This window comes from Labeo rohita, chromosome 2 (genome assembly GCF_022985175.1).
Source record: "Labeo rohita strain BAU-BD-2019 chromosome 2, IGBB_LRoh.1.0, whole genome shotgun sequence".
Classification (NCBI taxonomy): domain Eukaryota; kingdom Metazoa; phylum Chordata; class Actinopteri; order Cypriniformes; family Cyprinidae; genus Labeo; species Labeo rohita.
This window is the reverse complement of record NC_066870.1, coordinates 33,519,729-33,546,798: the sequence shown is the minus strand read 5'-3', so window position 1 is coordinate 33,546,798 and position 27,070 is coordinate 33,519,729. Positions and strand designations below refer to the sequence as shown.

Here is a 27,070-nt window from a genome sequence, read left to right as displayed (position 1 = left end):
CTTGCTGAAAGTCTTCACAAACCTGTTTGTCTCTATGGCAAAGCAATGTGCTCTCTCTCTCTCTCTCTCTCGCTCTCTCTCTCACACACACACACACACACATTTGTTTTTGTGAATTGTGGGGACTTTCCATAGACTTCTATAGTTTTTATACTGACTAAACGATATTGTCTATCCCCTAACCCAACCCTAACCCTAAACCTACCCCTTACAGAAAACATGTTTGCATCGTTACATTTTCAGATAAACACCATTTACTATTTTTAATCATTTTTTAACATTGTGGGGACCGCACAATGTCAAAAATTTCAGGTTTTACTATCCTTGTGGGGACATTTGGTCCCCACAATGTAGCAAAAACAAGTACACACATACACACACACACACACACACACACACAAAATATTCTCTGAGGGAAAATGTCAAGGTCATACAGATTCTGTGTGTAAGTGGCTTCAGGAAGAATTCCTGCACAAAGTTGCAAGAGGTTCACCTTTTGTTGACTAGATTAAGGATGCTATAGATAGTAGATTCTATTACTAGGTCACGCATATTTCATCAGTTTTATCACCATGAACAAATTTCACACTAATTTCATGATTGAAACTACTTCCTCATGATAGTAACTTGATCTGTTTTTCTATGTGCACCAGGAACTATGAAAGAATATCGTGTTGCATTTACAATGGGCTGGATCTGTAGTATGTAAATTGTATTATAATAACTCTAAACTTGATGAAAGAAAATTAGGACTTCCTTGTCACTTCTTTAATCCCAGCATCGGACGGCAATTGGTCTAAATTCGTCCAGATGAGACGTGATGCGAAGCACTATTGCATGACGCTGCTGTCAATCCAAAATGGGGCGGTAGATGTAAGCCTACCGGGCACTGCGAGAAGCCGAAGCGCACGTCCGACACCGGAGGAGAAGTTGATCGGCGGAGCCTTTTATCCTCTCCAGTTTGCTTTGGATTGCTCTTACCTCAACCGGGAATTAAAAGCATTGCTCAGTTTGCAAAGACGTCTGTGGAATAATGCCGGACAGCAAAAAATTCATCGAGAACCTATCTGGAGCAGGAAAGTCTATTGGCGTCCTGACAAGTGGTGGAGATGCTCAAGGTAGCCTATGTTTATTTTCTTTAACAAACCGATTAGGATGTCACGAGTGGTGTTTGCATTGACTTGTTAATTACAGCTACTGATTTAATCATTAGACTGCACATCTAGGCAAAACAGAGCCAATGCAACAGATGTTAAAAGAGAAAGGCGAGGCAGTTCCGGGATTTTAAACTAATGCTCAAATTACTTGACCACTTTTATTGCGATTCCGCAATATGTTAATTGTTCAGTTTTGAAACACGTTTTAGAGTTAAACCACATAATTCAAGCAGTTTATAGATGATGTCATTAAAATAATTAAAGTTGCATCGCGTCTTTTGATGAGCGTCATGACAACGCGTAAACCGGGTGCGCTAGAACGACTTTCAACGCAACTGGAATTAAATATTCATGCAATTGCATGACGCAGCATTTACGGCATTTCATATAGGCTTTTTATTTACTATTGTATTTGCATTGCCACTCAGTGAAGCAATGGAAAAATGGCGAATTAAAATTCATTCAGATCAAAATCTGTTGCATGTTTCCCTCACCTGGTTTTCTGTGCATATTTGCGCGCAAATTTGTGTCACTATGAATATATCATGGTGAAGAATGTGAATGTGAAGAATGTCTACGTGATGGCAGGCAAGTATTAGAGCGAGACTCCCATGATGCCGTGATCACGTGGAAAAAACCGACGGCATCCCAAGCGTGTGCGCGGGTTAAAAGCCGCGAGATAATCGTTTCCGTTCAATGCCTGAATGCTCTTTTTTAGAAGTGCTTCTCTTGCCAGTCGTTCATTCTTTTGCGCGCGTTTCAGTCATACTGAACTCAAGAACATAAAGAGGCGTAATGCTCTGTGATGCAATGTCTGACTTCCTTCCTACATCTCAGTCAAAACAGACAAGTGTATTTTACTAAGCTGTTTTTTTTTTTACTCGTGCGCGTTTTCCAGACCGACCTAGAAACTATAGTTTTACATGCAATATATAATAATATGGGGATTCATTGAGAAATTAATGTTGGGCAATTAAAGTACATATGTATTATGCAGCTACTCCTGGAGTTTCGACCCTTTTACCTTTTTAAGTTTGGTTCTGGCTCTGATGGCACTATGTTTCCTAGCAACGGTTTCCAGGCAGCAGCCTTCCCATCACTATAGGTTAGGCTGGACATAACCTCAGGGGAGCAGATGCTTGATTTAACTTGTCAGGTCACAGCACTGTAGGGAGCATACTGAGTAGAGCCTGCACTGTTTTCCAGCCAATAGATGATCTTTACGCTGTTTGATGCATTAAAATTTGGGAGTGACCAGTCTTTCTCTCTCTTTCTGTATTCATGTAGGTATGAATGCTGCTGTGAGGGCAGTGGTCAGAATGGGAATCTATGTGGGAGCAAAAGTTTATTTCATCCATGAGGTGATTCTTCTCTTTCTTCATTCCTAGAGCTAAAATAACAATACATTTATTTATAGGAGCCTTTTGTGACACTCAAGGACACCCTACAAGCACAGTAAAGCAACAAAAAATATTTTAATGTTAAAAATTACCCTACCAGTCAAAAGTTTTTGAACAGTAAGATTTTTAATGTTTTTTTAAGAAGTCTCTTCTGCTCACCCAGTCTGCATTTATTTGATTAAAAGTACAGCAAAAAAACAGTAACATTTTAAAATATTTTTCCAATTTAAATATCTGTTTGCTATTTGAATATATTTTAAAACATAATTTATTCTTGTGATCAAAGCTAAATTTTGAGCTTCCTTACTCTAGTCTTCAGTGTCACATGATCCTTCAGAAATCATTCTAATATGCTAATTTGCTGTTCAAGAAACATTTTTTTATTATTATTAATATTTAAAACAGTTGAGTACATTTTTTTCAGGATTCTTTGATGAATAGAAAGATCCAAAGATCAGCATTTATCTAAAATAACAACGCTTTTGTAACATTATACACTATACCATTCACTATACCATTTAGCAAGGATGCTTTAAATTGATCAAAAGTGATGATAAAGATGTTTATAATGTTACAAATAAAATATCTCATTTCCGATAAATGCTGTTCTACTGAACTTTCTATTCATCAAAGAAACCTGAAAAAATTCTACTCAGCTGTTTTCAACATAATAATAATAATAATAATAAATGTTTTTTTGAGCAGCAAATCATAATATTAGAGTGAGTTCTAAAGGATTATGCGACTGGAGTAATAATGCTAAAAATTCAGTTCGAAATCACAAGAATAAATTGCATTTTGAAATACACTACCGTTCAAAAGTTTGGGGTCAGTACATTTTTATTGTTTCTTTTTTTTTTTTTTTTTTTTAAGAAATTAATACTTCTATTCACCAAGAATGTGTTAAGTTAATAATTAAAAGTTTATTAAAAGTTAATAATAAATAATTTACATTGTTATAAAATATTTATATTTTGAATAAACACTGTACTTTTTAAACTTGTTATTCATGAAAGAATCCTGAAAAAAAATCACAGGTTCCAAAAAATATTTGGCAGCACAGCTGTTGATATTATCCAACATTGATCATTCTAATAATAAATCCGCATATTAGAATGATTTCTGAAGGATCATGTGACACTTAAGACTGGAGTAACAGCTGATAAAAATTCAGCTTTTCATCACAGGAATAAATTCTATTTTAAAGTATGTTAAAATAAAAAACATTATTTTATATTGTAAAAACATTTTGCAATATTACAGTTTTTTTTCTATATTTTTAATCAAATAAATGCAGCCTTGATGACCATAAGAGACTTCTTTAAAGACTATTACAAGTCTTACTGACCCCAAACTTTTGAACGGTAGTGTAAATTAAAATAGAAAGCAGTTATTTTAAATAGTGAAAATATTTCAAAAATTGGACAGTTTTCGCTGTACTTTGGATCAAATGAATGCAGGCTTGGTGAGCAGAAGAGACTTCTTTAAAAAACATTAAAAAAAACGTTTGACTGCTAGTGTATACAGGAGATTGACATCAGGCAAGCAGTATTGGTTCTTAAACAGCTTGTGACAGATAAAAAGGTGTCTCTTCAGTGGTTGCCTTAAAAGGAAAAAGGAAAATTAATTTAGCTTTTTTATGATGTTACAATAAGTGGTTCTTTCTCAGGGCTACCAGGGCATGGTGGATGGAGGTGACAACATCAAAGAGGCATCATGGGAAAGTGTTTCCAGTATGTTACAAGTGGTAAGCAGATTGCTATATTGAAGTCTCTTAAGCTTAAATAACACACAAAAATGAGCAAATACATTGCAGGGTTATTGCATATAGCTGCTTGATTCTGGATCAAGATTCTCAGTAGAGGTCATGATTCTCCTATGGTTCAGAAGGAAATAATATTACAAAAATTTAGAACAACAAGGTATTTTACTAGGTTTTGACAAAAAGTTAATTGCTTCAGACTAATATAAAATATAAAAATATTTCATGCGTTCATTAATTCGAGTGAATGATTCAATGACCCACTCATAAAGACTTCTTTTGTTAGGGAATAAATCTGTTTTTCAGATTACAAATGACAAAACATTAGAATGAAAAACATCAATTGTTATATCTGAACTATTATACAATAATACTAAAAAAATACTACTGTGTGTTACAGGGTGGCACTGTGATTGGCAGCGCCCGCTGTAAGGATTTTCGCACCCACGAGGGCCGTTTGCGTGCTGCTCTGAACCTGGTGCAGCGAGGCATCACTAACCTCTGTGTGATTGGTGGAGATGGCAGTTTGACCGGGGCTAATCTCTTCAGGGAGGAGTGGAGCGGACTATTGGATGAGCTTGTCCAATCAGGTAGCAGAGTGGGAGGAGCTTATACATGGGCTGAAGAATTGTAATTCATAACTGTACTGAAAAGCATAATACTTTTCTGTATTTCTTACAGGTGAAATCAGTGAAGAGGCTGCCCAAACTCATTCTGCGCTGCATATTGTTGGGATGGTGGGCTCCATAGACAATGATTTCTGCGGGACAGATATGACCATTGGCACTGACTCAGCACTGCACAGGATCATAGAGGTGGTGGACGCCATAATGACCACGGCACAAAGGTACTGCTTCAAAAGGAAAAATATTAGACAAAGTATATTACTAGAGGTAATGACAAAACGTTAATTGCTTTAGACTAATTAAAAATATTTATTAATTCAAGCAAATTAATAAAAAAAAATATTGAGTGAATAATTCAATGACTCATTCATAAAAACTACATTTGTTAGGGAATAAATCTGTTTTTCAGATTACAAATGACAAAAAATATTTAATATTTTGAAAACACTAAAAATATAAAAATAATTATACTAAATATGGCAATTATACAGAAAAATCATAGTTATTAGATATTAGAGTGATTCAAAATCATAATTATTCCAAACTTTTGACTAGTAGTGTAAATGCATTTTGAATATCACATATATTGAACATTGTTTTGAATGCTTAAAGCATGTCGTTTTTTCCTATATTTTAGCCATCAGAGGACCTTTGTGCTGGAGGTCATGGGAAGACACTGCGGGTAAGACCCTTGACTAGATGAACATGCATTATACATAAAAATCAGCATTAAACCATGTGTGTTTATGTGTGTAGGTATCTAGCATTAGTCAGTGCTCTTGCGTGCGGAGCTGACTGGGTGCTGATTCCAGAAATGCCTCCCAAAGATGGCTGGGAGGAACAGATGTGTCATAAACTATCAGAGGTAACTCACTTACACACATAAACATGCACACAAAAGCCTACAGCTGTGCTCAAACAAACACAAATACAGAGATTATTAACCTAATTACATTATTCAGATAAGTGACAGTACTCCAACTGTTTTTAAAACCAGTAACAAACTAATATTTACAGCAGTTGCAACCATTACATCAGTGTTTTTATCTTTGCATTATATTGTGCATGGAGCCTTGTAACCGAGGAAGCTGAAGAATGATTAGCATTTAATGGTTTTATTCAAAGCGACTTACAAATGAGGAACTTAACACACAATTTGAAGGGGATTTCAAGTATAAGCTAGATTCACACACAAGCTAAAGCTGAAATGTAGAAAAAAAAGAGAACTACTTGAGTTCAGAAGTTTTCATACAGCTTGCAGAATCTGAAAAATACTAATTATTTTTACCAAAATAAGAGGGATCATAAAAAATGCATGTTATTTTTTAGTACTGACCTGAATGAGATATTTATCATAAAAGACTTTTACATATAGTCCACAAGGTTAAATAATAGTTGAATTTATAAAAATGACCCCGTTCAAAAGTTCTTAATACTGTGTTGTTACCTGAATGATCCACAGCTGTGTTTTTTGTTTAGTAATAGTTAATGAATTACCTGTTTATCCTGAACAGTTAAACTGCCCGCTGTTCTTCAGAAAAATTCTTCAGGTCCCACAAATTCTTTGGTGTATTTGAACCCTTTCCAACAATGACTGTATGATTTTGAGATCCATCTTTTCACACTGAGGACAACTGAGGGACTCAACTATTACAGCAGGTTCAAACGCTCACTAATGCATAGTGTTACCTAAACGCTCACAGGAAACGCAAATGTATTAAGAGGAGGGGGGTGAAAACTTTTGAATTTGAAGATTAGGGTAAATTTAACTTATTTTGTCTTCTGGGAAACATGTAAGAATCTTCTGTAGTTTCTGAAGGGCAGTACTAAATGAAATGAGGTAAAATAAGAAAAATGTATGCATATTCATTCTGTTCAAAAGTTTACACCCCCAGCTCTTAATGCATTGTTTGAATCTTCTGTAGTAGTTGCGTATGAGTCCCTCAGTTGTCCTCAAAAAACATGTGTGAAAACATGGATCTCAAAATCATATAGTCATTGTTGGAATGGTTTCAAATACACAAAAATACTAAAAAACCAAAGAATTTGTGGGACCTGAAGGAATTTTCTGAGGAAAAAAATAAGTAGGTAGTTATTTTAGTAAGGCAGTACATTCGGATGATTCATTTTAATGAACTGATTCAAAAAGTATAATTCACTGAATCCACCGAATCCATTTTTGTAGCAAAAGAAATATTTAAATAAATTACCTAAATGAATTAAATAATAAATAAATGATAAATTGTTTAGATTTATTTGTTAGATTTTATTGGATTTTTAGTTTAATTTATAACTTAAGTTTGATGCTCTCACTAACTGATTTCTTTATTGTTTCTGCGGCAGAAAAATACTTCTCTTTTTAACTGAATCATGTTATCTGGCATTTAGAAAACTGAATAGCTGACAGCATCATTGCAGTTAGCTAGCTTGTAGTGTAGTAAACCTTTTTTGACAGTACTACTTAATCAATACTACAATAGTGGCTTGGCTAGCATCAGTCTCCCCAAGCTGCCGTGCACATACATATGAACACAGTCACGTGACACACTCATGCATACATGCAAATGCACACACACAGCTTGTTTCAGTCCTCCAGTGTTTGTCCCGCAGAGCCGTTTGCGAGGTTCTCGTCTTAATATAATCATAGTGGCCGAGGGAGCCACAGACAGGCATGGAAACCCCATCAGCTCTAATGCAGTGAAGGACGTGAGTATCCTCTCCCTGCTCTCACCAGTATGTATGTGTGTATGAATGTGTGTGCGTGCATGCTTTTTTCCCCTTGTAGAATCGTGCTGATAAGAAACGGCTTAATATCATCATAGTTGCTGAAGGTGCAATAGACCAAAACAACAAGTCCATAACCACAGAACTTATAAAGGACGTGAGTAATGCACAACTACAGCCTATACAGCACATTTATGCGCTTAGAAAAGACTGTTTTTCTTCTCTTACACTTAAATAAAAAGCGTGTGTTTTGGATTTGAGTTTTGGTAGACATTGTCTTTTTGTGCGTATGTGTTTGCTTTTCCATATTATACTTCCCTTCATTTACTGGACTGATTGTAACATTTGTAATCTGTGTTTTATTTACTTTAAGTCACTTTAGGTTTACTTTAAGATGCCTTTAAGTTACGCACAGTTTCTCTTACAGCAATCATGTCTGTGGTTATGTTTGCTGAGCTTGCTTTTAATAACCCCTAGAAATGTTGCTTTGTTTATGCATCTTTGGAGTCCAGTTCAGTCCAACATTAATAATAAATCCATCTACATTACCATTCAAAAAAGTTTTTTTTTTTTTTTAAATTTACATTTTTATTCTGCAAGCATGCTTTAAATTGATCAAAAGTGACAGTAAAGACATTTGCATTGTTACAGAAAAAGTATATTTCTAATAAATGCTCTGCTTTTGAGCTTTCTATTCATCAAACAATCCTAAAAAATTTTTTTAACAATATTAAGTAGCAAAAACTGTTTTCAACACTGATAACAATAAGAATGTTTCACTAAGCAGCAAATTGTCATTTTAGAATAATTTCTGAAGGATCATATGACACTGAAGACTAGAGTAATGATGCTGAAAATTCAGCATTGCATCACAAGAATAAATTATATTTTCAAATATATTAAAGGGGTCATCGGATGCCCATTTTCCACAAGTTGATATGATTCTTTAGGGTCTTAATCAAAGGTCTATAATATTCTTTGGTTAAAAATTCTCAGTGATTGTGTAAAACAACACCCTTTTTACCTTGTCAAAATCAGCTCTGCAAAATTCATCCTGTTCTGGTCAAGGATGCTTTAAATGTTAATGAGCTCTGCTCGCCCCGCCCCTCTCTTCTCTCTGTGGAGTGACGAGCCTGTTTACTTTAGTCACATTTTGCTGTGTTTAGCCGCTAAACTTGCTAACTAGCACATTATTAGGAAAGGCGATCGCAAAGGTTCATAAAAAACCCTTATACTCACTTCTGCTGTAAGTGAAGCTGGATCACGAATGATTTGCGCCAACATAGGCGGATATATGTCGATCGGGAGGCGCATTCCCTTCACAAACAAGCGTAATCCACTGCATCTTCAGCGGCTCAGATTTCGGGAGTAAATGACGACCACTATGTTCATTATTACATCCAGCAACACAACACCTCAGTCGCTCAGTTCTTGTCTAACCTACATCCCTGCTCCGGCATCAAAACATGGAGGTTGGACTGTTACAACTGATCTTCGGTAAGACGCTCATGTCAATCAACTAACATGGGAGCGGCCTCTGTGGGCATGACGGCACACCGACAGGCATCTGAGAATGGCTGATTTGAAAAAAGGAATATTATTTTTACAGATTAATTAAAACCCACTGCATGGATTTTTATCATTATAGGGTAGATTTGTACATACACTGCCAACACACATTAATGTTCAAACAGCATGAAAAAGTGAACTTAGCATCCGATGACCCCTTTAAGACCCTAAAGAATCATATCAACTTGGGGAACTGGGCATCCGATGACCCCTTTTAAAAACATTTTTTTTTAAAAGTACCAACACCGAACTTTTGAACAGTAGTGTATATCTGCCATTAAACTTGCTGGTTCTGTTTGGGAAACATCTGTATTTGATTTGTAGTGATTGTGTGTTGACTCTTTACTGCAGCTGGTGGTGCGCTGTTTGGGGTTTGACACGCGGGTCACCATTTTGGGTCACGTCCAGAGAGGAGGAACACCCTCTGCCTTTGATCGGATTTTGGTATGGTCCTATCTGCACAAATCCTAACTGTATTTGATTGGCTTGGACAAAATCACTTTGACATGGTGTATTCAGTCTCGTTAGATCTCGGTGTCTTCCCTTTTCCTCCGTAGGCGAGTCGTATGGGAGTGGAAGCCGTGTTGGCCCTGTTAGAAGCGTCTCCTGGTACTCCAGCATGTGTGGTGTCTCTGTGTGGGAACCAGGCGGTCAGGGTGCCTCTGATGGAGTGCGTTCAGATGGTGAGAAAGTAACTAATGACAGTCTTTTGGGTTTTAAAGTTTATAGTGAACTTAATAACTCTGGGAGCCTGGCTTTAGTGGTTAGTTCACATGAGTTCCTGTTTCCGGTCATCTTTCCACATCTGTATTAGTTTAGAGGTTAGAACGCCATAGATAGATAAATAAATAAATAAAAAAGAAAAAAAAAAACTTGAGTACATTTGAGAGAATTGTTCTAAAGCAGTGTTTTTCCATATGCAAATATATGTACATATGTGACCCTGGACCACAAAACCAGTCTTAAGTAGCACAGAAATGTTTTTAGCAATAGCCAAAAATACATTGTATGGGGCAAAATTATCGATTTTTCTTTTATGACAAAAATCATTAGGATATTAAGCAAAGATCATGTTCAGTGAAGATATTTTGTAAATTTTCTACCGTGAATATATCAAAACTTAATTTTTGATTAGTAATATGCCTTGCTAAGAACTTCATTTGGACAACTTTAAAAGTGATTTTCTCAGATTTCAAAATTTCAAATATTGTCCTGTCCTAACAAACCATACACCAATGGAAAGCTTAATTATTTACTTTTTAGATTATGTATAAATCTCAGTTAAAAAAAAATTAACCTTATGACTGGTTTTGTGGTCCAGGGTCACATATGTTAAATGTCCATATATGAAATATATTGTCATATTGTCACGTATATGGAACATATCAGAAAGTGAAACAATTTCATATATGTTGCCCATACAAGTATGTACACTACCAGTCAAAAGTTTTGAAAAGTAAGATTTTTGATCTTATTTAAAGAAGACTTTTCTGCTCACTGCATTTAATTGATCCAAAGTAAAACTAATAAAACAGTAACATATTGAAATAACTTCTATATTTCAATATGTTTTAAAACGTAATTTATTCCTGTGATCAAAGCTAAATTTTCTGCATCATTACTCCAGTCTTCAGTGTTTAAATTAGATTTTTTTCAGGTTTCTTTGATGAATAGAAGGATTCAAAGATCAGCATTTATCTGAAATACAAAGCTTTTGTAACATTTTACACTATACCATTCAAAAACTCGGACTCAAGAAATTATAGAATTTAATACTTTTATTTAGCAAGGCAGCTTTAAATTGATCAAAAGTGATGATAAAGACATTTATAATGTTACAAATGATTTCCATTTCAGATCAATGCTGTTCTTCTGAACTTTCAATTCATCAGAGAAACCTGAAAAAACTCTTCTCAACTGTTTACTTTTCTTTTTTTTTTTTTGGACATTTTATGTCTTTCTTTGGATGGGACAGTGTAGTCCGACAGGAAACAAAGTGGGAGAGAGAAAAGGGGCATGGGATCGGGAAAGGTCCACGAGCCGGGATTTGAACTCGGGTCAGCCGCAGAGCAATGACGCTACATGTCGACGCACTAACCGCAACAAACTACTCAACTGTTTTCAACATAATAATAATAATAATAAATGTTTTTGAGCAGCAAATCAGAATATTAGAATGATTTCTGAAGGATCATGTGACTGGAGCAATAAGGCTAAAAATTCAGCTTTGAAATCACAGAAATAAATTACATTTTCAAATATATTCAAATACAAAACAGTTATTTTAAACAGTAAAATTTTTTTCAAAATTTTACTGTTTTTGCTGGATCAAATAAATGCAGGCTTGGTGAGCAGAAGAGATTTCTTTAAAAAACATCTTACTGTTTAAAAACTTTTGGTAGTGTATGTTTATATATGTCATTTTTGAACATGTATGTTATGCAGATGTATATTATTATACTAAAACCCATCAATACATGTTTATATTAAGTAAATATAAAAGATATGCATGTATTAAATGTTGTCATATTTAGTTGCTACATGCAATACAGTATCAAAATCATCATATAGATATTAACATATGTTCATATACAGAATTTACTAAGGGGTTTTAGTTTTTATATATGTTGCACACTTAAATCTTCAGTATCTCTGATTATATATATAGAGCAATATATGTCCTTTTTTGCATTTCAGTATGGGTTACTTTATTGCTATATAGATGATCTGGTCCATGTTTTTTTAAATTAACAGGCAATTCTAAAACTTTAGTTAGACCTGCCAGTTTAATTAAATCAAAAGTGTGTTTGATAGGCAGTTTGATGCTCAGTTTTATTTTTGGGGGGTTTTCAGCCTGTTTGTTTGTTATATTGCAGACACAGGAGGTCCAGAAGGCCATGGATGAAAAGCGATTTGAAGAAGCTGTAAAGCTGCGTGGCAGGTAAACCATAAAAATCATAATTTTACAGAGCAGATGTCAAAAGTAAAACTGTTTATCTTACTTTTTGTGCTTTTAACATCACAGAAAATGTCTGAATGACTTTTAAATTAAAACTTTTTTGTTTTTCTTTGAAAATTTTAGAAGTTTCGAAAACAACCTGAACACTTACAAACTCCTGTCTCATCGTAAAATTGATTCTGAACTTCCACATGTAAGTGATAATGACTTATTATTATTATTATTATTATTAATAATATTGTGCATAACATATCTGCTCTGATTCAGCCTATTTCTGTGACACTGACAGCTCAATATGTTTATTTATTTTCTTTTGCGGGGATGAGGATGGAACACAGGAAGGCCGTGTATGTACATGAAATATATAAATAGAATAGAATAGAATAGAAGACAAAAGAATTGAATATTGAATGCATTTTCACCAGATTGGGGTTCCTGAAGTTCCTTTTCCTATTTATTTTCTTAAGCATTTGATTGATTAGTTCCAAATATAAAATATAACATATTTCCCTCCCCTACATTCAGTTGTTTTACCAAAGGATAGATTTTGTGAGTTTTTGAATGAAAGATCAAAAGGATAAACAATGTAGATTTATTTTCACAACGTTCTTTGCTCGTATTTACCATTGTGAGTATAAGGAGACTGAATCATCTTTGCACATAGTCATGGTGTTTTAAAAGTAATTTACTCACAAACACAAATGCAGCTTAATCCAGGATTTTGTTCTATGTTTTTTTTGTGTAGCAGATTAGACTTTAAATCGTTCTGCTCTATAAACATTTGCACACATCTACTTTGAGGTCATGTGACTCATTTTGAGAATCAGGCCTGACTTCATGAATGGGAGGGTTCAGTGAGAGGATTGAGTGTTTAGTTGTGTTTATGTTGTGCGATAATGCTCTTTTCTCTTCTCTAGAGCTCATTTAATGTGGCCGTGTTGAATGTTGGCGCTCCTGCAGCTGGCATGAACGCAGCCGTGCGCTCGGCCGTCAGGGTCGGGATCACCGAAGGCCACACTATGTTTGCTGTTAATGACGGATTTGAGGGCTTCTATAAAGGACAGGTAATACATCATAAACTATCAAACAATTATTTTTAATTGGTGTCATTAAATTATGAGCGTTTTTATGTCAAAAATGTGTCATAATTTATTTTTGCCACTTTCCAAATAGTTATGTAGATGTTTAATAGTTTTGCTCTTCTCCCAGACACATACTTTACATTTTAAAACAGGAAAATCTGTTATAAAAACATTATGAAATTTTATAGAATCTAAACAAAGAGTGAAATAATTCTAAAGTATTTAAAAAAGTGTTCTGTGGAAGTTATTTATATGTAGTTTTTATGCATATTACATTGTTGTGGCATTATTTCCATCACAACCACTAATAAACAATGTTTTTTTTTGTTTTTTTTTAATTAATGTAAAATTATATATATATATATATATATATATATATATATAATGTATTATAATCACTATAATTTATTGTGCAACATTTCCAATCAAGTTTTATTTTAATTTTGTCAAAACATTTTTCTAAGAATCTGGTGGCAACCAGGTCTGCACAAAGACTGCATATAGACGTGTGTATGTAAATCAGTCCCTTCCCAAATGAGATAAAGAGTCATGATTACAGTAAGCCCATTATTACATCCCACAATCCCCTGCTGCATTGTGCTCAGTGCCATAATTAACCTAGTGTAGCATTACAGATCGACTCCATACTACTTTCATTTCAGAGGAAATGCTGCTAATATAATGCATTCAAATGCATGTTTAAGGCCTTTACTTGTACTTATATATTAGTGTCTCCAGCAGTTTCATAAAGTTTCTCTGTTGATTTCTGTAACAGAAACACAGATGAAGAGATACGGGAGTTAAAACTCAAATCAAATATCCATCCCATATGTGCTCCTTTGATTTTTCTTGTTTTCTCTCAGATAAAAGAAATCAAATGGGGTGATGTTGGAGGCTGGACAGGCCAGGGCGGATCGCTGCTTGGAACAAAAAGGCAAGATTATGTTTCTAAAGGCCTGTTGTCAGAAACTGATATGCTTTTATGCTAATGGTATTTTCTGGTATCATGAAATATCATTTACAGAACTCTCCCAGCAAAACATGTTGACAAAATTGCAGAGCAGATGAGGATTCACAACATCAATGCTTTACTGGTTATTGGAGGATTTGAGGTATGTAATGTGATATTTACAGTGTGTACCTACAAATATGCTTTATAGTAATACATTTTTGTACATATTTTGCTTTATATGAATCAGTAAAATAAGATTGTGATGCTATGAGATTGAAAAAAAAAAAAAGTATTTTTCATTAGGATGGCATTTTTTTTAGTCTCATTTTGTGTTTTATCACTGTTTTATCATATTTATTATATAAAACGGTTATTTACAGGTGAAAACAACAATTAACAGTGTTTTTTATTCCCAGATATGCATTGGTTTGTAAGAAAATAACACTTTATTTAATAATTACGGGACACAACATCTCATTGTTTTGGATTGTCTTGTTATTTTACCAGTAAATATCTTAGAGTAAAAAAATAGGTAAAAATCTTTACAACATACAGTACTATTCAAACGTTCAGGGTCAGTAAGATTTTTTTTTTTTAAGAAGAATTTAATACTTTTGTTTGACTAGAACACATTAAATTGATCAAAAGTGACAGCAAATGCAGTAATAATGTTACAAAGATAAAAAAAAAGTCTTTCTTTTGAACTTTCTATTAACCAAAGAGTTCTGAAAATAATGTATCATGATTTCCAAAGAAATAAAAAGCAGCACAACTGTTTTCAACATTGATAATAATAATAAGAAGAAATGTCTCTTGAGAAGCAAATCAGCATATTAGAATGATTTTTGAAGGATCATGTGACACTGAAGACATTTAAGAAATTCAGCTTTGCATCATAGGAATAAATCACATTTTAAAATATATTACAACAGAAAACAGTTATTTTAAATTGTAATAATATTTCACAATATTACACATTTTTTACTGTATTTTGATCAAATATGAGAAATTTTTACTGACCCTAAACGTTTGAACTCTATTGTAAAAGCCTTTACACACACCATGTAAAAAGTGGGCATGGCTCTCTGCCCCCTCCCCCTTCTTAATATTACCCATAATTCTGGCCAGTGACCCATAAGTCCTTGCTCTGACCGCAGGCATATTTGGGGCTGTTGGAGCTCCAAGCAGCTCGTTCCAAACACGCAGAGCTTTGTGTTCCCATGGTGATGGTCCCGGCCACTGTGTCCAACAATATCCCCGGCTCAGACCTGAGTATTGGGGCAGACACGGCCCTCAACGCCATCACAGACGTAAGACGGCACACACTCGTGTCAGAGAGTGTGTGTGTGTAGGGTGGTGGGCATGTGTATCTGTTTGTCAAGAGCACTGTTCTGTCAGTGAGATATGCTGAAAGGTCAGGTGATGTTGGCCAACCTCCCTGTCAGGAAACACACAGGTCAGACTAAAATACTTGAAGGTTAAACCCATTCTGGGCTGCAGCGTAAAAGTCAACCTTAGGTAAATATGGTTTTTAGATACATTGCAAAGCACTGAAAGTGTAGTAGAGCATGTTTAGTGGAATGAGGTAGATTTCTATTTGCTAGGGTGAGGTAGCGCTGCATTTTTTTTTTTAGGTTGAGACAGAGCTGTTTAACAAGTAAACAGCTAAGCTTGTGCTTGGTGAGATGATCCAATATTAAGTATGTTTGCATGTACAGTTATAATGCAGTCTTTGTAATCAGTCTAAGCATACACACTCTCAAAATGAAAGGTTCTTTATTGGCATCTAAACTCCATGCAGCCTTTCCTTTTTTTAAACTGATTTTAAAAGCTAAGACTTTCTTTTATATTAAAAGTGCAAAAAAGCCCAAAGCTTATTGCTATTGGGGGCTGGTGCACTACAAGTAACAAATGCAATCAAAGGCATAAAGTATTATTTTCAAGCATACTGTCCCCGCGAGTATGACACATGGTATGAATTCTGCTAATAATCCTGCATATATTTGTAGTATTAAAAGAGCTATGGCGCCCCCCAAAGGAATGTCGACTGGGTGTGTGAGTTTATGTTAAGATAAAAAGTTGTTTCTGTTCAGTCCATTAATAAATGTCATAGCCTCATCCCAGTAAGATGATACGGCCACTCAGACGCAACAATATTTAAATAAATTTGGGTGGCCTGGCCGGGCCATTTGCATGCAGAATATAGGCTATACCAGAGGTTGCGTTAACCGAAAATTGTTAGTCATTGACAGATTTTTTTTTTATTAGTGATAGAAGAATCTGAAGGCCGTCCATCACTTTGACAGAAATTGTCAATTGTCATTGTAAATTGTAGCTGTAATTCCCTGTCCAGTTGGTGGCGAGTGTGCTCCAGTGTAGCAGCAGAGCAGGGGATCCAGAACAACAACGAAACTGTCACGAAAGTTTTCCTATGCGTTTGATTATGCACAGGCGAGTACACAGAAGCTACAATGATTTATCACGCCACGTTACAGAGCGCCAAAATCGTAATCATTGCTTGAATTTCCTAATAAAATGGACACAATTTGAAATCTGAGACTTTTCATATCAAAAGTAACACAAAGCCTATTGCTATTTATTAGAAGGAAGGCGCACTATGTACTGAAACAGCATAGACCAAAAGATCAATTGGGATTTAAGTGTCGATATTGGTTCATCAAAATGAGAGTCTATTAAAATCGAGAAATTGTTTTTTTTCTTTTTGTTTTTGTTTACCCAGCATATTTTGTTTTTAAACACTGCGCTGTCGTCCTGTAGGTTCATGATTAAGAATGAAAATGTAAACGAAAATGTAAACAAAAATACAGGCAATTAAATGTGTTATTATAATTAAAATATGTAAATTAAAATGACGGGTAATAATAGATTATGACAGAATTTTTACGACTCTGTCCGTCAGAATGAGTTTGAAAGTTTAGCGCAACCTCTGGGCTATACTCTCCAAATATTATAACTTTAATTTCTACTTTTTAAATTCTTGAAACATTTTTACTTTATTCTTGAAATATTTTGACTTTATTCTCAACATTTCAACTTTATTCTCAAAATGTTACAACTTTAATCTTGTAATTTTAGATTTTTTCATTTTTTGACATCGCACTAAAACGCCATCGTATAAGTGCAAAAATACAAATGTTATTTTAATTATTTAAGTAATAAAAATTGATAGCAATAATATCTATTTTTTTCATGTTTTTCATACTTTTTCCTTATTCCTTTAATTCCCATTAATGTCTTTAATGTTAAATAAGATCAATGCTTATTTGATTTGGTCCACCCCAATCTTCAAGACATGGTTATGGTCAGTCCTGGAATAGTTATCTTTCAGATCATGCACACAACACTGGGGCCACTTGTAGTCCAGTTAACATGCATATACAGAATACTGTAAAATATTTTTACTCTGTACATGACATTTTAAACAAATCACTTTTGAACATCTGAAATATAACTTTTAAAGTGCACGTAAACATACTTGTAGTAGGTTGACTCGCATCTCTATAAGTAGAGTTTTGCATTGTAGTATGAAGTAGAGCTGCATTAGGATGAGAGGTGTGTGCGTGTGATGGTGAGGTTGGCCATTACTGCAGCCTGACTTGTTCAGTGTGTCTGGAAACGAACGCATGTGGTCACACAGCACAACCTGTCGCCCGGTCTCACACCTGACACTATAACTGTGTGTTTGCAGCATTTGTGTGTGTTTATATTGCAGGCCTGGTCCAACACAAGGTGTTTAACATAGCACAGTCATCCTGAGATACAAACATATAACTGTATTTTATGTTTTGTTATAATGCATGATGCAAAAAACATAATTAAATTTATAATATTGTTAATTTATTATTAACCTTTTACCTTTGAGCTCAGTTCTGCTATGTCCAAAATTATATTTATAATAATCATTATTTTTTATAATTAATACACACTTCTAAACAAATGTTAATTTGTTAATGTTAAAACAAATGTTAATTAAAGAGCATTGGGAATTGAGTTCAAAAGTATTTGACAGTAATTAACATCACTAACAACTAAAACCATTTGGTGGCTGACAATCAAGATACCATTATATCCTATGTAGGATGTTGTGGAATAACCTTTAATTTGGTGGGTTTCAGCAGTAATAAATAATTACATGCTTTAGTTGTTAATCACTGATGCTCAATAACATTTTAATGTCTGCGGACAGCATTTGTGGCACACTGATGATTTCTTGCATTCATTTTTCAGTTATGCAACATATTCTGTCTGTAGATGTTAAGTTATTAATAACAAATCAAATGTAAGCTCAACTAACTGCATGATGTTTTGGGCCAGGTCTGATGTTTTGTTTGTTTCTATCTGCATCTGTGTGTGTTTTAATGTGCTGTTTAGCGTCCGGTTGTGCCTGTGTCTTCAGTCGTTACACTTTTCGGTCGGTTGGTTTTGGTCATTATGAGGCTTTCTGCTATCTAAATAACCTGCCTCAGTCACAATTTAGCCAATGCCATGCCCACGTCATGAGTTGGAGCTCCTTCTGGTGGTCAACTATGATCTAGTCGTCTTGAGCAGACAGGAAACACTTAGAAAGGACAGCATATTCCATCCTATTTAGTGTACAGTAGTAAGAGCGTAAGTGAGCGGTCGTCCTAATGCATGTGCACTGCTGCAGGCCTTTGAGAGTTTGCTGCAGCTGGTCGATGCCCGCAGCAGGTATGAGGAGTTCTGCGTGCCCATGTGCATGCTGCCCGCCACCATCAGTAATAATGTGTCCGGCACTGACCTCAGCATTGGCGCTGACACTTCACTCAATGCCATAGTGGAGGTAAGACGCACAACCCTCGCCTAGGAATGATAAGATGTTATGATGGCGATCAGCACAGCGGAAATTGAAAGAGAGAATTTGTCGGACTGTATCTTTAAAGGTGCAGTCATTTTTGGTTAAAGGAAAAGTTCAACCAAAACAAAAACTTACCTTCAGGCTGTCCAAGATGTAGGTCAGTTTTGAAAAAATTAAGCATTACATCATTTGCTCACCAATTGATCCTGAATGGGTGCCATCAGAATGAGTGTCCAAACTGCTGATAAAACATCACAGTAATCCACAAGTAATCCACACCACTCCGCTCCACCATTTAATGTCGTGCAAAGTAAAAAGCTGCATGTTTGTAATAAATAAATGCTTTCTCCAGTGAAAAACTCATCTCGTCTGAATCAGGAGAGAAATATACCCGGGTTGCCGCGGGTCCTTAAAAAGTCTTAAATTTAGTTTATCAAATTTAAGGTCATAAAAAGTCTTAAATTGTATAAGAAAGTCTTAATTATGATTAAGAGGTCTTAAATTTTAGGCACGGGAAGACCAGAATTGCGATACAGCTTAGTGTCATGATTAAACTTCAAAAGGCTATGATTTCGTTACATAAACATGAGCGCTGCGCGTTCAAAGTCCGGTGCTGAGCTGCTTTGTGTACTGCCGTTACCGGAGAAACGCATGTCTGCAGTTCTGAATGCGCCATCTGCTGGCAGAGATTGAATGTGCATTTTTAATAAGTCTGTTGTTTTGAGTAGAGTATTCTTACAATACAGGAGGCTGTAGTTTCAGGACCGCATTTCTAGGACCCTGTAATTTTTTTTTTAAATTATTTATTTATTTTATTTTATTTATTTGTCGTATGTATGCATTAACAGCTCATACTATTTATAGCAGTTGCTATTCAATATCTGTATATTATTTTTAAGAAAATACTAAATGCAGTTGTTTAATTATATACACTTAATTATTGTCCTAACCAGCTCCTAATCCTAAACTTACCCCTGGGTAACCCTCTTGAAATATTTAGTCTAATTTATTTCAGTATATTCTAGATTTCTGTTCATTAGCTGCTGCGCTTCATGTCTGACGTGTGACCCGCTTAACAAAGTGAAGTAAACGGTAAAACAATTGCCATACAAATTAGTGTGTTTATTAGTATTTCAATGAATTTAAAATAATTTAAATACAAATACTAATTTACAACATCGAGCAGCACAATGAACTGTTTTTTACAGTTAAATGGGCTAAATGGAGATTTCTGACACCCCTTTGAACACTCAAGTTTATGTGAGCTTTTACATTAAAAATAAGATGGCAAGATAAAAAAAAATTAGTAGTTTCAATGGATCTAGTCTTTGCGTCTGTTTGATATTTCTTTGTTGGAATATAATTGCTAGATGGCACTGTCCCAAAAAATAGGGTCCTATAAATGTGGTCCTAGAACTGCAGCCTCTGGTATTGCAGGAACATAGTATTGGGGTTGTTTTTGTTCAGACCAAAACGAAAAGGGACCCATGTTTTTACCCTGTAAACATGCAGAGCTGTAAATGTGAACTGGTGGATCATTAAGAAGATAATTCATCACAAAAATCTAAACACTAACATGTATTTGTATGTTTTTTTTTAATTAATATAATAATTTATTAATGATAATTGTTTCAATTAATATAAGTAAAGTTTTGACTCTTCTTGATACTTTAAAGAAATGTGAAGTGTATCACTTTATACAACTTTTTGTTTTTGTGAAAAATCTGAACTGTAAATCAGTTTTCACAGTAGTTTAGTCATTTTACAGTTTAATATTTAACCATAGACATTGCCTTACCCTCCTCATATGGTATTAATTTTATTTGTGCAGGTCTTAAAAAAGGTCTTAAAAAGTCTTAAATTTGAGCTTAAAAATCCTGCAGCAACCCTGATATACACAGATCAAGCACCATTTACATGTGAAAATCTGCTGCTGTATGCTTCACAAGATTTAATTTCACATTTAATTAATAGACTGGCATGGTGTGGATTACTTGTGGATTATTGTGATGTTTTAGTCAGTTGTTTGGATTCTCTTACGGCACCCATTCACTGCAGAGGATCCATTTGTGAGCAAGTGATGTAATGCTACATTTCTCTAAATCTGTTCTTCGGATGAAGCAACAGCTCCACATCTTGGAAGCCCTGAGGGTTTAGTACATTTTCAGAAAATTCACTTTTGGTTGAACTTTTCCTTTGAGACAGACAATATTCTTTAAGTTTATACTGACACCTACTGGTGTGGGTTGACAAAAATCACAGAAAAAACATATTTGCTTATCAGTACCATAACTTCCCTATAATTTATTTATTTATTTATTTAAGGAAGTGCACATGATAGTGGGTTTACCATGACACAGTGAGTAATGTTTGGCTGGTCATGTGATCTGCTTTTAGGTATAATAAAATGCTAAATGTCACTTTAAATGAATTTGTCAAGTGTAATTTTTTTTAAAGAATATATAAATATATTTTTTTACAAGTGGAAACGACTATTTACTGTCTTTACATTTTTACAGTCATACCTAGGAGTTATGAGAAATGCATACAGAATGTTTTCCAGGTTTCTTTTATTTTTTTCTGTTCTTTAGATGCAAGCTTTAGATGCAAGTTACATTATCTGAGGGTATATAACATACCAAACCATGTTTGTCCACCACAGGAAAAGATTTCTATGCTGATCTGAAACGTCTGTATATTTTTCTAAGTTGCATGGCAAATATTTATTATCCCAAAAAAGGAACTGCACCTAAACACTTATTTATGAGCTGAAACCACATGCATGATCTCTGTTGTTGTGAAATATATAGTGCCTTGTGCTTGCATGTGATGGCTTGCTCACAGGTCCAAAATAAACACTTTGCCAAATGTGAGTAAAAAGTGCAACATATACATGGTGTTCTGCTGTAGTCGCATGTATATTCAAAAACTTAACTGTACTTACAAAAACAAAAACTTACACTGTATATATAGATAGATATATCTATAAATCATTGAATAAAGTATTACTTGTAGGCCATTACGAAATATTATTGTGAAAGAAGTTTTCAGAAAATATTTAAAAACTTTTTATTTACCCACCATTGGCCAGTTAATTTTGGACCATGCTTTATTCTTGTGTTATAATTGTGTAATGTCCTGTATGTCTGAGCGTTTATGGTTCTGTGTCAGAACTGCACTGGCCTGTTCATGAGTGTGGTGATAATAGATATGTTTCAGTCTTTAACTATTCAAATGTCTCTGTCAGACGTGTGATCGTATAAAGCAGTCAGCGAGCGGAACAAAGCGGCGCGTGTTCATCATTGAGACAATGGGTGGTTACTGTGGTTATCTGGCAACAGTGGGCGGGCTGGCGGCCGGAGCGGATGCAGCCTACATCTATGAAGAGCCGTTTGACATCCGAGACCTACAGGTGAGAAACATTGTCCTAGGTTTGTACATTGTATATATAGTTTACAATGTACACCTGCAATGTTATTGCGACTTTTCACCTCATAATTCAAACTTTTTTCTAAGTCAGAATTGCGAGATATAGTCACTATTTTGACTGTTTTTTCTCAGAATTGCATGGTATAAACTCACAATTGCTTGAACAGAAGTCAGAACTGTGAGATAAAAAACTTGCGATTCTAACTTTTTTCTCGCAATTGTGAGTATATATTTTGCAATTCTGAATTTTTTTTCTCAGAACAGTGAGATAAAAACTTGTGAGTCCAATTTTGAAAAAAGACAGATATATTCTCAGAATTTCGAGTTTTTATCGCAATTGCAATTGCGAGATGTAAACTCTCAAATGCATGTTAAAAAGTCAGAATTGCGAGATATGAACTCGGTTCTGATTTTTTTTTTCTCCACATTGACTGTTTATATCTTGCAATTCTGATTTTTTCTCAAAATTGCAACTTTATTTCTCAGAATTGAGTTTATATCACGTGGTAATTTCTTAGAATTGCCAGTTTATATCTCACAATTCTGAGAAAATAATTCTGAGTCAAAATTGTGAGTTTTATAACATGCAATTCTGAGAAGCAGTGTCTAAATTGCTAGTTGTAAACTTGCAATTGCAAGAAAAAAGTCTGAATTGTGAGAAAAAGGCAATTACCTTTTTATTTTTTATTCAGTGGTGTAAACAGGCTTCTACAGTAACTATGTGGAATGGACAAGGTTATTGAATATAGCTCTGTCCTACTGAATATAGCTCTGCATTTATATATAGATTCATCCTGTGACCTAGATTTGCAAGAAACACATCACTAACAAAAATAAAAAGTACCAAAACTACAACTTTTTTTAAAGATACGTTCCATTCTGTGAAGAAAGAACCTTGGAGTGTCATAAATATATGGAAATCATTCAGTACTGTGGCATAAATATCAATCATAACTATCACTTTTCTTCTTTTTTCTCCTTATTCTGCTGATGAACAGAATGGTGACTGAAATGATGTGAAATAATGTTTTTATTTGCATTAAATATTTGCATCTCACACACAGGTTGTTTGAAATATCATAAAATAGACATTCATGCTTTAGGCTGCATTTATTTGTTCAAAAATGTAATAAAAACATAAATATTGTGAAATATTTTTACCATTTAAAATAACTGTTTTCTATTTGAATATATTTTAAAATGTAATTTATTTCTGTGATGCAATGCTGATTTTTCCAATTAACCAATGGTAAAAAACAGTTTTGCTGTTTCATATTTTTGTGGAAACAATGTTGCATCTTTTAGGATTCTTTGATCAATAGAAAGTTCAAAATGACATTGTTTATTTGAAATAAAAATCTTTTATAACATCTTCAGTCACTTTTCATCAGTTTAATTCTTCTTTCGAAAAAAAATAAAGAAAGAAAGAAATTGTACATAGTTAAGCTAGTATTCCATTATGAACATAGAATAGCAAAAGCTGAAACAATTATTCATAATGGATGAGGGTCAAAGGTCAAGTCTGCCTCCTCCTGTCAGACACAGGCATTACAGTGTACCCTTCTTCACGTCCTCTGTCTGCTCCGTCCCACACGCAGGCAGGAATATTTAGCAGTGTGTACTATTTAAGGAAAGAGAGAGAGAACGTCATCGTCATGCTGAGTTTTTATGAGTGCTCTATTTTTCAGTCCAATGTCGAACATTTAACTGAGAAGATGAAGACCAGCATCCAGAGAGGTTTAGTGCTCAGGTATGATTTAGATATTTTACGTACAGCATTAATACACTGGATTCATTCATGTAGTTCTATATGTGTAGAAGCAGTGAAGCGTGATTGTATGTGTGTTTTACAGGAATGAGAACAGCAGTGAGAACTACACCACTGACTTCATCTACCAGCTGTACAGTGAAGAGGGCAAAGGAGTCTTTGACTGCAGGAAGAACGTCCTGGGACACATGCAGCAGGTACAAACACACACATAAGCAAACACACAAATGCAATTGTGAACATGATCCGAATGTTGTTTATTTGCCGTGTTGTGATGTTTTGTAGGGTGGTGCTCCTTCCCCGTTTGACAGGAACTTTGGCACCAAGATCGCGGCTAAAGCCATGCAGTGGATCTCCAAGAAGCTCAAAGAGTTTTACAGAGAAGGTAAAGTCTGAGATTCTGTGAAGTCAAAACTGAGCAATAGAAAATGTACATATTTAACACTGCTTTAGGAAATTACATGCTGATAAATCAGGGCACATTTTTGCACCGGATGCATTTATGTAATCCTGTAATTATATAGAATTATGTTGATTAACTAAGAGGATTATGTCATTTTAATCAGCAGAATTACATAATTTTAGTAAATCAGTGTTTGTCATACTTATGGGTTACACAGATTGGATGTAAATTTTAATAAAATATTTAATATAAAGCACTAAAGTATAATAATAAATATTCTATTTATTACTTTAATATTTTATTAATAATTGATTTTAGTGTATATATATATATATAGTTTATATATATTTACACTAACTGTCAAAAGTTTTTGAACATTAAGATTTTTAATGTTTTTGTAGACGTCTCTTCTGCTCACCAAGCCTACATTTATTTGATCCAAAGCACAGCAAAAACAGTAAAAATGTCAAATATTTTTACTATTTAAAATAACTGGTAATGTTATATTTTAGATACTTTAGAAATAAATATGATTTGCTGTTCAAGAAACATTTATTATTATTATTATTATTATTATTATCATCATCATTAATATTTAAAACAGCTGAGTAAATTTTTTTCAGTATTCTTTGATGAATAGAAGGATCAGCATTTATCTGAAATAGGTGGGGGGGGGGGGATTATCAAATTAATACTTTTATTTAGCAGTGATACTTTAAATTGATCAGAAGTGATTATAAAGACATTTATGTTACAAAAGATTTCTGTTTCAGATAAATGCTGTTCTTCTGAACTTTCTATTCATCGAAGAAACCTAAAAAAAAATTATACACAGCTGTTTTTACCATAATTATTATAAGAGACTTCTTTAAAAATATTAATAAGCTTACTGTTCAAAAACGTGACTGGTAGTGTTTATATAAAATACAATTAATAATAGTCACTTAATAAATGAAATAAATTAATATTGTAATAATTTTATAACAAATATATACATTATATATAAAAAATAAAAAAATACATATTAATATATGTGTCATATTTGTGTTATTATATTCTGCTCTTTGTATTTTGCTTTCCTCGGTTGGCTCAGATGAAGGTACGTTATTTGTATCTCAAAATTATATTGTTTCAGTTCACTTAAAATGCAGTGTTATTATGCTTACTCCTTTGGTCATATTGTACTACTCATAGACTTTGTTCAAAACCATAGTTTTGTGTGTTTTGTAGGACGTGTGTTTGCAAACACAGAGGATTCTGCATGTTTATTGGGGATGCGGCGCAGGGCTCTGGTCTTCCAGCCCGTCGTACAGCTGAAAGATGAGACGGATTTTGTGTAAGAACACGTGTGCTAACAAACGTTTTACATAACTGATTCTATTATCATAATGATGTCATAATGTTTCCAAGGCTACTCTAAAAGGATGCTATTTTTTAACCTTTTACTTTTTCCTCAGAAGTTGTATCTTGTAGCTTTTTTTTTTAAACCAAGGAATTTTTTTTTCATTTATAGATTCCCTTTTAAAATGCAAAAAAAAAAAAAATTAAATGACAGACTTTAACTTTGATCTGATATTGTTGATTTTTATGTTCCAGTCATAGGATCCCGAAGGAACAGTGGTGGCTCCGACTGCGTCCGCTCATGAAGATTCTCGCCAAGTACAAAACCAGCTACGACGTGTCCGATTTGGGCCAGCTTGAACACATCGTCCGTCTGAGAGCTAAAGACATCTCTGCCATTTAAAACCAGCCGCTGCCGCATGTAAAACTAAGTTGTCTTGCAAAATATATTTATTGAAGGTGAAGACCTGTGATTCCATAGTCTTGACCTAAACACAATATCATATCCAATATTTGTAAAGCAGTTCTCATTAAACTGTAACCATAGACATACAGCCACAAGATCCTTCGATATAGTAGCTCAATGTGTTGTGACTGACAATCCGTATGCTCAAGTGATTAGCTAGTCATCCCTTTTAAATGGGGCCAAGTGGTATATTTTGTGAATATGCAAGATTTCCATATTTATATTTATTCTAATAGAGCTTATTTTCATTGATTATGGAGCTGTATGAATGCTCCACTGGCTTATAGTGATGTAATTTCACAACTGCACCTTGTTTTAGATTAATTGGAGTCTGAAGGAGTCTTCCAAGCTGCTATTGTGTTGTTTGTCAGTGCAGGCACTTTGTACCAAAGCAGCTGTTGTGTTAGTGTGTATTTGTTATCATGTACGTGTGTGTGTGTGTATAAGCTACTAATGCTGCATAAACTCCCTTTAGAATGTAATCGGTGTGGTTTGTCATAAATTAATGTATTAATTCTTGTGCATCAATCATTTTTAATCATCTTTTATCATTTTAAAAAGTTACTCTGAGGTCATTAGAGGACAAAAATGACAT

At 34.3% G+C, this 27,070-nt stretch overlaps 1 protein-coding gene across 3 annotated transcripts; it reads left to right on the top strand.

Annotated features, from left to right (window-relative positions):
- Positions 1-858: 858 nt before the first annotated feature.
- pfkpb (phosphofructokinase, platelet b) lies at positions 859-26,957 on the top strand. 3 transcript variants are annotated; one of them, XM_051133099.1, is made up of 23 exons: positions 859-1,118; positions 2,445-2,518; positions 4,227-4,304; positions 4,720-4,909; positions 5,001-5,166; positions 5,583-5,627; positions 5,702-5,810; positions 7,731-7,826; positions 9,590-9,682; positions 9,796-9,921; positions 12,115-12,179; positions 12,321-12,390; positions 13,115-13,261; positions 14,143-14,213; positions 14,304-14,391; positions 15,389-15,541; positions 18,901-19,053; positions 22,316-22,480; positions 24,186-24,247; positions 24,351-24,462; positions 24,551-24,650; positions 25,899-26,004; positions 26,265-26,957. In XM_051133099.1, exons 1-23 carry the CDS (start codon positions 1,034-1,036, stop codon positions 26,410-26,412), a joined length of 2,502 nt encoding a protein of 833 aa, XP_050989056.1. In that variant the 5' UTR covers positions 859-1,033; the 3' UTR covers positions 26,413-26,957. The 3 variants fall into 3 exon arrangements, with proteins under 3 accessions (XP_050989056.1, XP_050989048.1, XP_050989038.1); XM_051133091.1 differs by lacking the exon at positions 15,389-15,541 and having other exon boundaries at positions 860-1,118; XM_051133081.1 differs by lacking the exon at positions 18,901-19,053 and having other exon boundaries at positions 862-1,118.
- Positions 26,958-27,070: the final 113 nt, after the last annotated feature.

What these genes read in the sequence shown, in the direction of transcription:
- pfkpb (XM_051133099.1), top strand. Translation starts at nt 1,034, where the DNA reads ATGCCGGACAGCAAAAAATTCATCGAGAACCTATCTGGAGCAGGAAAG. An exon ending in TTTCCAGTATGTTACAAGTG is followed by an intron (nt 4,305 to 4,719) that starts GTAAGCAGATTG and finishes TGTGTGTTACAG; the next exon opens with GGTGGCACTGTGATTGGCAG. An exon ending in CAAAGAGTTTTACAGAGAAG is followed by an intron (nt 24,651 to 25,898) that starts GTAAAGTCTGAG and finishes TGTGTTTTGTAG; the next exon opens with GACGTGTGTTTGCAAACACA.